This window comes from Eleutherodactylus coqui, chromosome 2 (genome assembly GCF_035609145.1).
Source record: "Eleutherodactylus coqui strain aEleCoq1 chromosome 2, aEleCoq1.hap1, whole genome shotgun sequence".
NCBI lineage: Eukaryota > Metazoa > Chordata > Amphibia > Anura > Eleutherodactylidae > Eleutherodactylus > Eleutherodactylus coqui.
In genome coordinates this window covers 290,490,009-290,507,492 of record NC_089838.1, presented here as the reverse complement: position 1 = coordinate 290,507,492, position 17,484 = coordinate 290,490,009, and the positions used below count along the sequence as shown (strand labels likewise).

Genomic DNA, 17,484 nt, shown 5'->3' with positions numbered 1-17,484 from the left:
ACTGGCTGAACTAAACTTTTCAAAAGTTAGCTCATCACTAATATCAAATATTGCACATTTAGACAGTGTTAGACACCCGGGGTAGGGACTAGAGGTGAGTGAACTAAACCAGTAGATCTCTATGTTGCGTAGAACTTTGCTGAAAGCTCGGTTCAGGTTTGTGTAAAACCAAACTTTTAGCAAAGTTCTTCCCAAAATAGGGCTCTACTGGTTCAGTTCACTCAACACTAGTTGATCTTATTATTCTGTATGTGAAATAAAACTCCTTCCAGTTCTAATACCACAAGAACGCGATATACATAAGCAATACCATGCCCAGAAGGTCTATTGGACTGAAATCTGATGACTGTGCAGTGTTTAGCTTACTGTAGATTCATCGTCTTGTAAAAAGAGTTGTCCCATCAAAACAACCATTGCCCATATGCCCAATTTAGGGGTTCACAGCTCGGGTCCATCCTCTATTAGGTTGGGCTCACACAGGCGTGTTATTACCGCATGTGAGATATGCAGTACTTCTTAAGCAATCAATTATGCAGCTCCGCTCACATTAGCATGTCGGAATTGCGTAATACGTGAGTGCAAAAAAGGACGCATGCACTATTTTGTTGCGTATTTGCGCCCATTGTTCAGCTATAATAGTGAACATCTGTGAGCGATCTAATCAAAGTGCTAACGACCACTTGTCTGTCAATCTGTGTGTGTGTGATGTGTGAGTTACATGCAGAACCTGACCAGCACCTGTGGTGTCAGTTACCGGCTCTTAGCTCCACGCCCTGATCACATGACATGTGACATCATAACAGGTCCTTTATCCTCATTCTGCACTGAATGAAGAATTATGGGCAGACTACATGCCCCAAAAACCCCTGCGGCCTCAGCTGCTATGGATACATCAGTACTCAGTTGGCAGTTTGTAGCTGGACACCTGTGTGGAGACTCCAATAAATGACACCTCACAAATTTACACATACACGGCTCGTGTGCTGACAGGACCCGTGATGATGTCACCGTCATGTGATCAGTCACATGGTCTCTGAGCTGAATGAGGGATTATGGGCGGACTACATCCCCCACAAACCCCTGTGGCCTCAGTTGCTATGGATACAGCAGTACTCAGTTGGCAGTTTGTAGCTGGACACCTGTGTGGTGACTCCCATAAATGATACCTCACAAATGTCCACATACATAGCTGATAGTGCATACTGACCAACAACATTGCAGCATAGTCCTTCAACACTATCTGCACATCTTCTGAACATGATGTTATGTCATCTCAAGTGCTAATGCCACTAACACCAGTCCAGCCTTCATCTAATCATGAACCATTGTCTAGTGCTGAAACAAACATGTCACCACAGAGGGTTCAATGCTGCTGTGAAGCTAATGCAGCTTACATGACACAGCGACAAGCCACGATGTCACCTCAGCCACCAGCTGAAGTTTGTAAATCTTGTGCAGCAGATATGCGAAAGCTATGTAGCAGAGCTGTGTTTGTGTGACATGCATGTAGCAGAGCGGTGTGGTGCATTGTGCCACCGGAAATACTGGTGCTATAATTTCCTATTATTAGTGTCACTAGAAGAAGAAATATTTAAAAATGCAGTATCGTGAATAGTATCACCACCAGCACAAATACCACTAGTGAAGGAGCTACACTCATCAACAAATTAATGGGTTGTCCAGGGTTAGAAAAACATGGCTGCTTTCTTCCAAACACAGCGCTATACAAGTGAATAGGAGCTGAGCTGCAATACCAGACACAAACCACAAACAAGAGTGGCACTGTGTTTGGAATAAAGCAGTAATGTTTTTCTAACCCTGGGCAACCCATTTAATCTAGGTGCAGTATGTACCCACCAGATCACTCTATGTCCTCTATACTCCATCCACCCAAATGTCATTAGAATATTATATCACCTGCTTTAAAACTATACTCTGTAACCATTATAACCTTCCCAAACATTACAGCTTTTTCTGAGCCCCTATCACATGAGAGGCTTTTCCAACAAATTGGGAATAAATTATCCCTTCCCCAAATCTACTTCTTCCTTTATCAGTCAGAACCTTGGTGAGCAGCATAAACAACATACATGTATTCTAGTAGGGCATATGGACATCATGTAGGGGACCCCCTATATGAGGCAGAAGAGAGAGCTGGTTGTCTCTGGCAGACTCCTGCCATCCATGCTTAGACATATATGACATAGATAGCCATTCATCTGAATGACCTCCATATAATATTACATTCCTCCTGTCGTGGCCACACAAGGATTCCTTCAGCAAAATCGGCGGTTTGCCAGGGGTGTCGGGAGCAAGCATTCTGGAAGGAGTTGCCTCGCCGTGTCCAGTGTGACGTTCGTCTCTGGAATTCCACTCTGAATGCTCAACATACAATTATTTGTTCTCCCTGTAGCTTAGAGAACAAGCAACCATTGCTGGTGGACATCAGAAACAGTCTACAAGTTATTGTCCAACACACCCATAGCAGCTTAGCTTAGGGCCCTACATCATATTACTGTACAGATAACACTTTCCAGGATGCAAGTTACCAGGGCAATGCTAAGAGGCGTCTTTGTGGTGCCCCAGTGGCTACCTGAACACGAGGCCCATGCTGAGGAGCTAGGAGGGTAGAGTTGGCACTTGTCACAGTGGCTCTTACCAGACTCCTCCCCGGAGAGGCGCACGTAACCTCGGACCAAGTACAGACTGGAACAGCGATTACCTATAAACGTGTGGTGAACTGAAGACTTGTCACGTGTGACGCCACCGTTCCTTACTCACCGGAATAACCCTCAGCAGAGAAATGAAGGACGTCCACGCACACAATTATCTTTAGTACCTCAGTCCCTGGGAACAGTCAGGGGCTGGCAAAACTTTACTTGTAGCTTGACAGTGAACAGCTTAATATACACCAGTGCAGGTAGGACAGTAGACTTGAGGTCAGGGAGGAAACTCGGGATGATATGGGTCCTGCAATCCACGTTATCTGTCAGGCATCGCTTCTAGATGGGGAACTCTCCAAAGGAAGATAGAGGTAGGGTCACTCCACAGACACTCACTTGAAATAGACTTGAATCTCTGCATGGCGGACTCTTCACTTAGCTCTGTTTCTCACAAATGGTTCCTAGAATTGGGGACCTGAGGATACCTCTCTTTCTCTTCCATCACTCTTTACCACATGTGAGTTGAAGGTACCCCCATGTGGCCGATACTCCACTCTACTCTCAAATGAAGAAGATGATGAAAGGACCCCTCCTTGCTCTCAGGCACGCATACTTATAATCTCTAACATACCATGTGACAGGACATAAATTGATACTTTTTCAGACATTACGCAACTACATCCAGACATTAACTCTTTACTTGCTGAAGCTGTGCAATACACATAACAAAAGACTAGACAGTTTGCACAGTACATCTACATAAAAGATACAATATTTATGGAGGGGCCAGAAATAAGTGTTTTCGGGCCACTACATCTTCACTGAAGCCTGCAGAATTGTGAATGCAGCTCTGGAGAATAATACAGGCATTAACTAAAGATCAGTACAAGATAATTAATGTAAAATGGTTTTCCAAACGCAATCAACTTTTTAGGTAAAAACTGCTTATATATAAACTCTTAAATGCAGTGTAAAGGAGATCATACACTAAATAGCCACTTATTAAAGACAGCGGCCCTTCCATGATTGGAAATGATCCCCATGACCCCAGAGTGCTAGACTAGTCGGTGCCAGGAACTCAAAAACTGCCAACTTTGTGGGGTTTGACCGTACAACAGTGTAGAGAGTATTCCGAGAATGGTGTGAATGAAGAAAAACATCCAGTGGATGTAAACATCAATAATATAATGATACCAATAATGCTTCTGATGAAGAGGCAGTGCACAGTCAAGCAAATAGCAGCGAAATACAATACTGGTGTTATAAATAATACACAACCGGTTATTCAATAGCACGGATGGCTACAACAGCAGACAACCAGTTCCAGCATCGTGGCTATCTAATAGAAACAGGATGGTGAGACTCCAGAGGGCAAAAATTGGATCACTGAGCGTTGGACCGTTACCTAGTCAGATGAATCCAGATTTGTGTTGCACCATGCTGATCGGAGAGGTCAAACATTGCTGCAAGCAGCATGAATCGGTGAACCCTTTTTATTAGCTCTTTGGAGCAGGTCAGTACCTCCATGTAATTTGCAGCAACTATAAGCAGATATCCTGTTCAGCTTTATGCCACAAAGAATTGCTGTGGTTCAGAAGATCAAAGGAGGCCCGACGCACTTCTAGATGGGGGTCTCTAATAAAGTTGTCAATCAATGTTGGAAATGCAGCAAGGCCCACAGGTTTTGGTGGCTGTTTCTGTGGTGCTTTGAGCTGTGGCACTAGATATGCACCGTTAGGCCTCCCTCACAGGCGTTTGCAGAAACGTTGCGTTTTTCAATGCTGCGTTTACTGCAGATTTCGCCCGGTTTCAGCAGCTCTGACATGCCTTATGCCAGCGTTATGGCTGCGTCTTCAGCACAGCTGAAAGCGCAGCCCAGGGTGTTGATAAAAGAAAAAAATCAATACTCACCTAGCTGGTGAAGTCGCTGTCCCCGCGCCGCTGTCAGGACCTTGTGAAGCCAGCCTATTGCTCTGATTGGCTAAGCGCTGCTGAGTGACAGATGGCTGAGCGAGTCAGAGCCAGCACTGGATGCGTCCAATCACAGCCATTCAATGAATGAATGGCTGTGATTGGACGCATCCAGTGCTGGCTGTGATTGGCTGAGAGGGCTGTCAATCAGCGGTGCTCAGCCAATCAGAGCAATATCTCGTTGGAGGCAGGGATTTCAAATCCCCGTCACCAGAGAAAAATTTTTCCCTGCCGGCTGACAAGTCCCGAGAGTGCTGCCGGTGACAGCGACATCAGATGAGTATGGATTTTTTCTTTTAAACTCCGGCAATGTAGCTGGGGTGTTTAGTGCTGCCAAAAAGCGTGGTACCAAGTTGTGCCGTGTTTTCGGCAGCGCGGAGACCGCTGCCCATTCATTTCAATGGGCAACACAGGGCTGAAAACGGCCAATGCTGTCAAAGCGCAGCATTGAAGACGCTGCGTTTTCTGCCTTGTGTGAGCAACCCCATTGAAATGAATAGGAGCCTTGTACAGCTTTTAGGGCAGCGCTGAAAAAGCAGCCTGTGTGGGGGAGACCTTAGAGAGTTAACCAGAATGAATGAGGATAAACAGCAACTTCCTGGAAGAAACTCAAATCAGCAATTTAAAATTGGGTAATTTCACATTGATGAAACATTCCAAAATTTTGACTCAGCAGGATTTCCCAATGTAAACCGAGGTATCTGTTCCTCTTCAAACAAGAGTGGAGAATGTAATGCAGGAGTTCATGTAAATTCATCTCAACGTTTTACAAGGCAGGTAACACATGAAAACCGCGTGAACGACACCTCGTTCCCCTTCCGTCCTCCTTGTGCACACACTGCACTCTGCTGACAGCTGAAGATAGCACCCCAAATTAGTGAGAACGGCCACAGAAACAGCAGGGCTCAGTGACGTCAATCACCTAAAACACTTTGGACCACCAAGCTGCCAGATTTAGAAGCGCTTCAGATCATTGGACGTTGATATTAGGAACAATCAGTGAGCAATGACCATCAAGACATAGCTGAAAAACATAGGATCAACATTTAAAGGGATTTTTTTTTCATTCATTGTGGAGCTATCCACCCAATAGGCATAAATGGGCTATTATTACCTTGGTTAGTTGAAGGAACTCCTGGCATTCTTCCTCTTCATACGGTCATGTGATCTCAATTCTGACCAGTTCAGATTTACCTGGGTTTATGTGTTCTTAGATTAAAGGGGTTGTCCCGCGCCGAAACGTTTTTTTTTTTTTTTTCAATAGCCCCCCCGTTCGGCGCGAGACAAACCCGATGCAGGGTACCTAGATCCCCTCGCTCCGGTGACTTCTTACTTACCTTGCGAAGATGGCCGCCGGGATCTTCACCCACGGTGGACCGCAGGTCTTCTCCCATGGTGCACCGTGGGCTCTGTGCATTCCATTGCCGATTCCAGCCTCCTGATTGGCTGGAATCGGCACACGTGACGGGGCGGAGCTACGAGGAGCAGCTCTCCGGCACGAGCGGCCCCATTCAGAAGGGAGAAGACCGGACTGCGCAAGCGTAATCGGGCGATTAGACGCTGAAATTAGAGGGCAGCATGGAGACGGGGACACTAGCAACGGAACAGGTAAGTGAATAACTTCTGTATGGCTCATAATTAATGCACAATGTACATTACAAAGTGCATTAATATGGCCATACAGAAGTGTATACCCCCACTTGCTTTCGCGGGACAACCCCTTTAAGTTAATTTCTCAATCTGTGTGATGCTGTTACATGAACCTACCACATAAATTGCCTAGTGGTGGACACTGGCACTCCTGTCACAGTTACTGATGATGATCACACAGCTCCTGTCACACAGGTATATTAGAGGAGATCACAGCTCATCCTCTTGACTTGAAATTATGGTCTGTGGCTTATTTAGAAGAATATAGAAGGTAAGGGCGGTGTTTTTCCTGCAGCAGAGATGGTACTGTCTCTAGCTGCTCATGTAATGTTATGCTGTTCCATCATAGGATTGATGTGGATGTGAAAGTAGAAATCTAAGCATCAAGATGGTGCCTGATAAGTATCAAACAGGGGGCTACACTGCATGGAAGTAACTGCAATACACAGAGGAGAAATCTAGAGTATGATCGGCAATTGGGTGGGGAGGCAGGGATGGAAAAATGTGTTTTCACCAGAGTGGCCGTTTAAACAGTGTTCAAGTTCCCTGCAGCACCCCCAGAGAGGGATATGAAGCTTTGCAAAGTGGCCATTCACAGCAGTTAGTAGTTCGTGTGATGCAGGAATGAATGGGTCCTAGACAACCGCTTTAAGTCAGGTAAATGTAGTAAAACACTCACTCGGGTCTTCAGGCTTCCCACAGTACCAAACTCATGTAACAAACTGCAAAACTTTGGGTCAAGCAATCCCTTCCAGCAAGTATTGCTCAGACCGGGCTGTACAGGAAAGATGACCACAAGGGCTTTTCCATAGGTCTCTATTAGAATCTTAAAGGGGTTGCATAACTTATAGAAACCAATATCTGGGGGGTCCCAGCAGCAGGACACTATTGGTAGGAGACCCTTCTAACAAAAAAGGAAACAACCCTTTGAATGCAAGACCATTCCATAATTGATTGCTACACTGGGACTATTTTTGCTCGCTGCCAAGTTAGCTGGAATTCTGGACCATCTGGTGCGGGAATAAATATTCCTGTGTATATGTTATGCACATAGCTGTGTACAGCCGCACACCCCGCCGCGCCTGTGTGCCCACAATACTCTGCACCAGCCGTATGCCAGGGGGTGTATATGTTATGTATATAGCTGTGTACAGCCGCACACACCCCGCAGCGCCTGTGTGCCCACAATACTCCACACCAGCCGTATGCCAGGGGGTGTATATGTTATGTACATAGCTGTGTACAGCCGCACACCCCGCCGCTCCTGTGTGCCCACAATACTCTGCACCAGCCGTATGCCAGGGGGTGTATATGTTATGCATATAGCTGTGTACAGCCGCACACACCCCGCCGCGCTTGTGTGCCCACAATACTCCACACCAGCCGTATGCCAGGGGGTGTATATGTTATGTATATAGCTGTGTACAGCCGCACACACCCCGCCGCGCTTGTGTGCCCACAATACTCCACACCAGTCGTATGCCAGAGGGTGTATATGTTATGTATATAGCTGTGTAGAGCCGCACACACCCTGCAGCGCCTGTGTGCCCACAATACTCCGCACCAGCCGTATGCCAGGGAGTGTATATGTTATGTACATAGCTGTGCACAGCCACACACACCCTGCAGCGCCTGTGTGCCCACAATACTCTGCATCAGCCGTATGCCAGGGAGTGTATATGTTATGCACACACCCCGCAGCGCCTGTGTGCCCACAATACTCCGCACCAGCCGTATGCCAGGGGGTGTATATGTTATGAACATAGCTGTGTACAGCCACACACACCCTGCAGCGCCTGTGTGCCCATAATACTCCGCACCAGCCGTATGCCAGGGGGTGTATATGCTATGTACATAGCTGTTTACAGCTGCACACCCCCGCAGTGCCTGTGTGGACACAATACTCTGCACCCTCCATGTGCCAGGGGGTGTATATGTTATGCACATAGCTGTGTACAACCGCACACACCCCTCTGCGCCTGTGTGAACACAATACTCCGCACCAGCCGTATGCCAGGGGGTGTATATGTTATGCACATAGCTGTGTACAACCGCACACACCCCTCCGCGCCTGTGTGAACACAATACTCCGCACCAGCCGTATGCCAGGGGGTGTATATGTTATGCACATAGCTGTGTACAACCGCACACACCCCTCCGCGCCTGTGTGAACACAATACTCCGCACCAGCCGTATGCCAGGGGGTGTATATGTTATGCACATAGCTGTGTACAACCGCACACACCCCTCCGCGCCTGTGTGAACACAATACTCCGCACAAGCCGTATGCCAGGGGGTGTATATGTTATTCACATAGCTGTGTACAGCCGCACACACCCCGCAGCGCCTGTGTGCCCACAATACTTCGCACCAGCCGTATGCCAGGGGGTGTATATGTTATGCACATAGCTGTGTACAGCCGCACACACGCCGCAGCGCCTGTGTGCCCACAATACTCCGCACCAGCTGTATGCCAGGGGGTGTATATGTTATGTACATAGCTGTGTACAGCTGCACACCCCCGCAGTGCCTGTGTGGACACAATACTACGCACCCTCCATGTGCCAGGAGGTGTATATGTTATGCACATGGCTGTGTACAGCCGCACACCCCTCCGCGCCTGTGTGAACACAATACTCCACACCAGCCGTATGCCAGGGGATGTATATGTTATGCACATAGCTGTTAACAGCCGCACACACCCCGCCGTGCCTGTGTGGACACAATACCCCTCACCAGCCGTATGCCAGGGGGTGTATATGTTATGCACATAGCTGTGTAAAGCCGCACACCCTGCCGTGCCTGTGTGAACACAATACTCCGCACCAGCCGTATGCCAGGGGGTGTATATGTTATTCACATAGCTGTGTACAGCCGCACACACCCCGCAGCGCCTGTGTGCCCACAATACTCCGCACCAGCCGTATGCCAGGGGGTGTATTTGTTATGTACATAGCTGTGTACAGCTGCACACCCCCACAGTGCCTGTGTGGACACAATACTACGCACCCTCCATGTGCCAGGAGGTGTATATGTTATGCACATAGCTGTGTACAGCCGCACACCCCTCCGCGCCTGTGTGAACACAATACTCCACACCAGCCGTATGCCAGGGGATGTATATGTTATGCACATAGCTGTTAACAGCCGCACACACCCTGCCGCGCCTGTGTGGACACAATACCCCTCACCAGCCGTATGCCAGGGGGTGTATATGTTATGAACATAGCTGTGTACAGCCGCACACACCCCGCCGCGCCTGTGTGGACACAATACCCCTCACCAGCCATATGGCAGGGGGTGTATATGTTATGTACATAGCTGTGTACAGCCGCACACACCCTGCAGCGCCTGTGTGGACACAATACCCCTCACCAGCCAGCGTATGCCAGGGGGTGTATATGTTATGCACATAGCTGTGTACAGTCGCACACACCCTGCCGTGCCTGTGTGGACATAATACCCCTCACCAGCCATATGCCAGGGGGTGTATATGTTATGTACATAGCTGTGTACAGCCGCACACCCTGCCGTGCCTGTGTGGACACAATACCCCACACCAGCTGTATGCCAGGGGGTGTATATGTTATGTACATAGCTGTGTACAGCCGCACACCCTGCCGCGCCTGTGTGGACACAATACCCCTCACCAGCCATATGCCAGGGGGTGTATATGTTATGTACATAGCTGTGTACAGCCGCACACCCTGCCGTGCCTGTGTGGACATAATACCCCTCACCAGCCATATGCCAGGGGGTGTATATGTTATGCACATGGCTGTGTACAGCCGCACACCCTGCCGCGCCTGTGTGGACACAATACCCCTCACCAGCCATATGCCAGGGGGTGTTTACTTTGGAAGGGATACAAACATAACAGCAGCAAAAACCCCTTTTCCTCATCAGTACATTGTAATCACACGCTGCAGGATGTCCTTACATTGTAGTACACGCTGTACAGATGTAGCAGAGCTAACCGGGTCATTTAACTCTTTGCGGCTGCATTGTTTGGGATAATGCGGGAGGTTTGCATTCCTACAAAAAGCACAGGAAAGACGTTGTGATGGGATCCGCTGCTCCAGTGACAAACTCCTCTCTCCACTATCTGACCAGCTTAGTTCTGCTACATTCACTTGTTGAGTGAACATTATATTGTATAGATATCTCTACATTGTTTATATTACTACTAGCAGACTTCCTATATAAACAATCTATAATAGAGCCCATGTAACATAAGTAAGATTCCCTCTGCAGGGTTCGTCACATTATGATACCAGCCTAGTAGATACTCATGTAATGCCCACTTATCATCATCATCATCACTAGCGTACCCATATACTACAGAACAAAAAGTGCCAATTCTTCTTTTAACAAATTGAACGAGCCCCCACCCCAAATATTCCCCAAATTATCCTTTATTCGTGAAATTGATGTAAATACATGACTGCTAATAACACCACTTTATATAAGGGGTCTCCATCCTGAGTCTCTGCAGCCACACCAAGGGCTTATTGTGATGAGTAATGGGCCCCTGTGCCGTCCTTGTACTTCCCAGCCGGCGCACGGACCCATCGTAATCTATCAGGCTGTTCAGACGAGCGATCCTTCACATGGATGGACTAATTGCGTGGAAGTAATCGCAGCATGTCTACTCTTGCCTGTTTTCACGTAGAGTATAGCGCATACAATGCACGGAGTCCGAGTGGCTCGGGGACCACAAGGTGGGTGTCTGTGTGCTGTTCAATGCAGGTTGCGCCCGAGGGTCTTGGCGCAACTTGCACATGGCCGTCTGAGATACCCCACCACGGCCCTACAGCCACAGGACTTCACACGAGCGTATGAATAAAAACACCCGCCTCAGCGCAATGTATTAGCGCATGAACGAGGTTGGATGAGGTAGATTTGCGCGCTTGTCTGCGCATACTACTATACTTCTTGCGCTCGCAGGGCCAGTTCACACGCGGGTGCGACACACCCCTTCCGTGGATTAAAAGGCTATTTAGCCTAATAAGGTCCAGATACGTTCTTTTCCCCGTGGTTTTGCGCAGTGTCACACATTCTCTTGCTTTTTTGAGCACCTCCCATTGATTTCTATGGGACCCTTGCTGCGCAGAAATGCAGAAAAATATAACAGAACCTATTTTTGTGCGCCAATGAAATGTACGTGAAAAACACATCCCATGAGAATGAACCCGTTGAAGTCAATGGGTTTTATTCTCTGTTTTGTCCGCATTTATTTTTCGTGCGCAAATACAGTCGTGTGAAGAAGCCCTTAAAATAACAAAGAATTGAGCCAAGCTCTATGATTATATCAAAAACCAAGAATCACTTTTCAGCAGGTTTAATAAACTTTTCTGATTCTGCACTTTGTACATGTTGTACTTTTAATTGTTGCAGCTATCATTGGCCCTCCGCGTCCCCTTTACATTACAGTCCCATTCTATTATACACAGGTAGCGAAGCTTAACTCGCCTCTGATCACCTACTTCCACAAGTTATCTTAAAAGTCATTCAAAAGTAATTATTGGAGTATCTTAACACAACAAAACCCATTAAAAAGTTTTGAAAGGGCAAATAAACTGTACAAAGTTACCATAACACATTAAAAAGTCAAGTTAAACTTTGCTACATCTGTATATCCCGTCGCTTTATGACCTCATTCACCAATAGTAAGGCGGGGGTGCTGATAGCCCAGCAGAGAACTGCCGCTATTACACCAGAAATCACACCATTGTTTTTGTCCTCTGATATCAGAATGGAAAAGTGACACATTTTGCAGCACGCTGCGATTAAAGTAATAAAATAGTGTCGTAGGATCACTTCACATCAGATCCATTGACACAGATGACATCTGCATGCCCCCCACCCACCCCTCTTCCCATGAACCGGATTTAGGGACCACAAATAAAAGCATTTTCCAAAGTTTATAAAGTTCATAAAGTTTACCGTTCACGAGAAGCGTCATCAGGCAAATCCCCGTATTCCAAAAGTGTGACATGTCAGCTGTTGTATGTAATCCAGTGTATCCAGAAGAAGGGGCGCCCTTGTAAACTGTGTACTATATCTCTGTGCCCACTGTAACTTCACATAACTGCTGACTACTTCCTATCTGCAGACAGCCCCTCCATATAGGATGTAGGGTGACCAGTGCTGTATGCCCTCACTCTCTCTTCTGTATATGAGACTAGTCTGTCTGCCCTGTCCTTCCTGCTCTCTCATTCTATGTACATTTAGGGGAAGTGACTGATATAGGGGGGTGTAAGAGTAGCTCGTCATCAGGATACAGTAGTGAGAAGAAATCGGGGGTGTGGAGGAGAAGAGGAAAAAGAGGAGGAGAGACATCAAAATGTTCCAAAGAGGAAAAAAGTGCAATAAAAATAGAAAGTAATGCGGCGCGCCGGGAGTATTATATGATTATGTGTAGAGCAGCCTGGCATCAGGTCAAGTAACTACTGAGCCGGGAAGTAATAGTCATACGGGGCATCGGAGGGTGAATACAGGGGTTATAACACAGCACTGTATCATCTGGCCATTATAGGATTAACTAATAAGAACTCTGAACCTCCATAAAGCCAGCAGTTTATACAAGTGACTAAGAGGTGACATAAAGTAGTGATATGACGGCAGGGATATTCGGGACTTCCCTGACTTATCGCCCAGTCATACCGCGATATGTTTGCTGTATTACACATGTGAAAAAGCACACGTCCTATTTGGTGTGTATTACACACAGTAAACGCACAATTAGGGCTCCTTCACGCGGCCGTGTGTGCGCACGCTAAACCATGGAGAATGGATCCATTGATTTCAACAGGCTTGTTTCGTGTGTGCGCAAAATAATAGGTCCGGCTCTATTTTTATGCAATTTGTGCAGCGAAACTGCAATACAAGTCTATGGCAGGGGCGAAATTACACAGAAAGGGAGCGTCACCACGTGCAAACTGGGCGCGTGGAAATATTGCAGTAATATGCGCAGAAACACGCAGGCTGATTATGTGGCTCTTCAGACCTCGTCCATACGCAAATACGCTGCTGTCCTTACAGTCTAGTACATAAAATACACAGGGCTTATTCACACAAGCGTATATCAGCTGACCGTGAAAACAGCTGTACGATATACGCTACTGTGTGATGCACGGGGCGGCGTATACTCTGTTGGCTGGGGAGAGACAGTTTAGCTCTGCTAAGCTGTCTTCCCTCCCCCTCGCCGGCTCTCTGCAAGGGGAGGAAGCGGGACAGGGTGGGAACTAGTGTGCTGAGATCCCGCCCCTCTCCGCCCCTTACAGCTGTTTGCAATGGGAGGTGCGGAGCTTAGCTCTGCCCCGTCCCACCCCCTCCCATTGCAAATAGCGGCAAGGAGTGGAGAGGAGAAGAGAAGGGGAGGGAGTTTAGCAGTCACGCTGATAAACTCCCTCCCACCTCCCTTCTCCGGCAGCTGTCATTGGCTGCCATAGGGCACTTTTACAATGCAGAAATACACCCATGTGCACTGACACATTGTAAACCAATGCATAAGAGTGGCAGCGTATATCGGCCGGAGCATGAAAACCTGGGACGATATACGCCTGTGTGAATAAGCCCTTCAGCCAACTTCACATGACCGTATACATTTTTACGTTCACCCGTACGCGTCATATAATCACATGAATGAAGATTTGCCGCAACTGAGTCCCACTCTTTATTCACATGTTTCATGCCATTCACACGGGGCGCTGCTGCATATAGGCAAAAAAATAGGCAGAAGCGTTAAAAAAACAGCGATCCACAGAAATCCTCGGAATGACAATTAATGCTTAATTATGGCCGACTATCTTCTTTCCCCAGCGTTGTACGCAGGGTAACTCCCTGCCCCTCCCTTTTTTCCAGCTTCAATAGAAGTCTATGGGAGCTTGCTTGATATTTCAGCAAATGATAGGGCAAGACCTATCTTTTCACACGGCGTTAAAAAAAACGGAGACCGAAAACAGTCGCGTATGTGCTATTTTCCTGCCGCGTTTATTGTATGCGGCAAAAAAATCGTTCATCTGAATGAACTCATTGGAATCCAATGCTTACCATGGTCATATTTTTTCGGCAAATATTTTTTATGCGGGTTAATACCTACATAAATAAGGTCGTCTAAATAATCCCTTAATATGCATGTTACGTGTGTATTTGCTGCGTACTGCATATATCGCATGAAAAAAATACATGCACAATATGCAGGCTAAATGCGCTCGCCGAAGGCCACTCTCACACAAGTGTAAGCGCAGCATTTTAACCCTTTCCAATGCACTGTCTGACGTCTAAAGACATTTTTATTGAAGGCTGCACAGCTCCGATGTCGGAAGACGTCCGGCAGGGTATTCTTACTGTATACTACTGGCTGCTCTGTTGTCGGGGGGGGGGGGGGGGCTCTCCAGCATGTCACATTACGCAGTACTGGCTCTAGCCAGCAGATGGTGCCATTGTACAATGGCAGAAAGAGAAAGCCCCCTAGGAAACCCTGAATCAAAAATTGGATTGCAAAGGGTTAAAACAGTGTTTTTAACGCAACCCATCATTGCAATGGGTGATGTGATCCATTAAAAAAATGCTGCAACACACTAAGATAGAACATACAGCGTTTGATTTAGTGCACCTTAGAAACACTGCGCTAAAATGTTCGTCTGAGAAGCACCAGTGAAATCAATGGAGGCTCAGCACAGCGTTTTAGCGGGCGTTCCAAACGCTGCTAAATGCTGTAAAGAAATGCCTGTGTGAGATTGGCATAAATCAGCCTTAGGGCATATTCACATGTCTATATATCTGCTGGGTTTTCACACCCGGTCGATATACGGTGTCGCTTTCTGCAAGGGGAGGAGGCTGGCTGGGCTGGAAGCAGTGCACTGAGCTCCCGCCCCTCTCCATTGTTTGCAATGGGAGGGCGGGATGGGTGGGGGCGGAGTTAAGTTACACCCCCTTCCATTGCAAATAGTGGTGATGGGCAGAGCTCAGTGCATTGCTCCCAGACCGCCTCCTCCTCCTGCAGAAAGGGATACCGTATATCGGACGGGCATTAAAACCTGGCCGATATACGGACGTGTGAATAAGCCCTGAAAGTTTACCAAAACGTTGTATTAAAGAGGATATAAAAATCTGTGCATATAAATAATAAAGACGTAACCATCAGAATATGCTATATATTTACCGTTCTGATCGGTCACTGACATGGATACAGCAAGGTAAAAGGCTTGAGAGCACAGAGGTGTATCTCCATGGTGTAAAAGTGTTCGGATGGGTGCTTTTACGCTGGCGGCAACGGCTGCAGTGGCTCCTATGGGAGCCCATGACAGCGGCCGGAGAAGGGAGGTGGGACGAAGTTTAGCAACGTGACTGCTAAACTCTCTCCCCCTTCTCCTCTCCGCCTCTTGCCGCTGTTTGCAATGGGGCGGAGCACACTTCTGGCTGCATGAGGGGCTTTCTTAGCTGGAATATCCTATAGTGAACCCTAGCTAGCTAGTAGATGGCTGAGTATCGGAAGCATCCTCTCTCCCAGTTATCCTTGGGGAGCTGAAAAGCCTACAGCCAATATAGTTAGTGTGGGGCTTATGGATGGGACGGCTCTTATGATTATCTACGCCGAGCAGCCAATCTGGTTCAAATAGCGCGACCCTCTGCTAGCTGACCAACTGGCAGGTCTCAAAAATCTTTTTTGACCTGCCCTGAATATAAGGGATATAACTATCGGCTGAGAGGAGAGATATAATGAATCCCACCGGCCCTACAGATTTTCAAATATATCGATCGCGCTATAGCTCAGTCTCAGACTTATAGAAGGTTCAATTGAGTATACATAGTATGAACTCTTTCCATGAGTAAAGCTATAACAGGTTTCTGATGACACAGAAACGCGTCGAACTGCCACTAATCTGAACCGCTATTAACCCTTTCCAATCCACTGTCTGACGTCTGAAGGCATTTTCATTGAAGGCTGTGCAGCTCCAATGTCGGAAGACGTCCGGCAGGGTATTCTTACTGTATATTGCTGGCCGCTCTGTTCTCAGAGGCCTCTCCAGCATGTCCCATACGACCGTCCTGGCTCTAGCCAGCAGATGGCGCCATTGTATAATAGCAGAAAGAGAAAGCCCCCTATGAAACCCTGAATCCAAAACTGGATTGCAAAGGGTTCATCTTGAAGAGACGATCACTTTACTGACATGCTATCCATGAATATATGAGCCTAGAACTCATCTTATGCCCTTAGGCTCAGCAGTTTACAAGCTGTGCCACCTTCATGCACAGCTACGGCCAGTTTGTTAGGAGGTAGACGTCGGTTTTATCCTATTACTCCTGTATGAAACATCCAAACAAATACTGCTCCCCATATTACATCACGGGGGCCACTATTCGCCTCCTTTGGTAGCATTGTTGAGTAGGCACAAAATATCTCCTGAAGCAGGAGGAACACATTGAGGTACCCCTGTGCCAAATCAACTAAAATACTACTAGTTTAGACTCATGAGCCAAGGAGTTTTTTAGGCTGAAGGTTGATGGAAATCAAATACAACCCCCTTCCGTTGTAGTATGCTGTTTAATATCTGACCCTATATATGGCACTACATTCCTGAGGGAAAGGTCCCACCGGTTTAGTTTTTGTGTATGTTTGTCCTTGGTAGCCTTTATGTTTTTAACATTTAAATAATAAAGATTGACAATTTTAGCTGTCTACAACTGTGAAGGGCTTTGGAATTTGAACGTATGGATTATATAACTGCCTCAGTGAAAACGAAAGGTGTATTCTTGGGCTACAAACTAAAAAAGGTTAAATTCGAGCTGCTCAAAGAATGATAGACTTGTTCACACAGCATTCTGTGAAGGCTCAGGACCACTACCATTTTTATTTCACACACGGCAAAGATATACTTGAACATAATACAGTTTCAGGGTTTCTAACTCACAGGGTACCAGTCACTATCCCCCTCCCAGGGTGTTTGGAGGGTGTCCTTCTCTATCAGACAAGTCATGGGCCCTAGTTTGGTCCGAACCGGACCTCAGGCTTCCGGTTCCTGACACTGTTACCGCAGCCTCTCATTCTGGCTTTGTGACTGGAGCCAGGGAGCAAGGGACTGAATGTGTCTGGAGATTTTAGCTCTTCCAGATACACCCGTACAACTGTCCCTGCTGATTAGCATACCTTCCTGTACACAGAAGGCCTGTTTACAGCTCCCTGCAGGCCCTT

General features: G+C 47.2%; 1 protein-coding gene across 3 annotated transcripts in view; it reads right to left on the bottom strand.

The window, feature by feature from the left end:
• ADGRE5 (adhesion G protein-coupled receptor E5) overlaps positions 1–17,484 on the bottom strand; it is a 367,255-nt gene that overhangs the window by 98,691 nt on the left and 251,080 nt on the right. Inside the window, exon 1 of one of the 3 annotated variants that reach the window (XM_066593216.1) lies at positions 12,231–12,512. The exons of the other annotated variants lie outside the window; for them this stretch is intronic. Coding sequence (XP_066449313.1) covers positions 12,231–12,282 — 52 coding nt within the window. The 5' untranslated portion in view covers positions 12,283–12,512. Of the gene's footprint in view, positions 1–12,230; positions 12,513–17,484 lie in introns of those variants that run through there. 3 annotated transcript variants of the gene reach the window in all.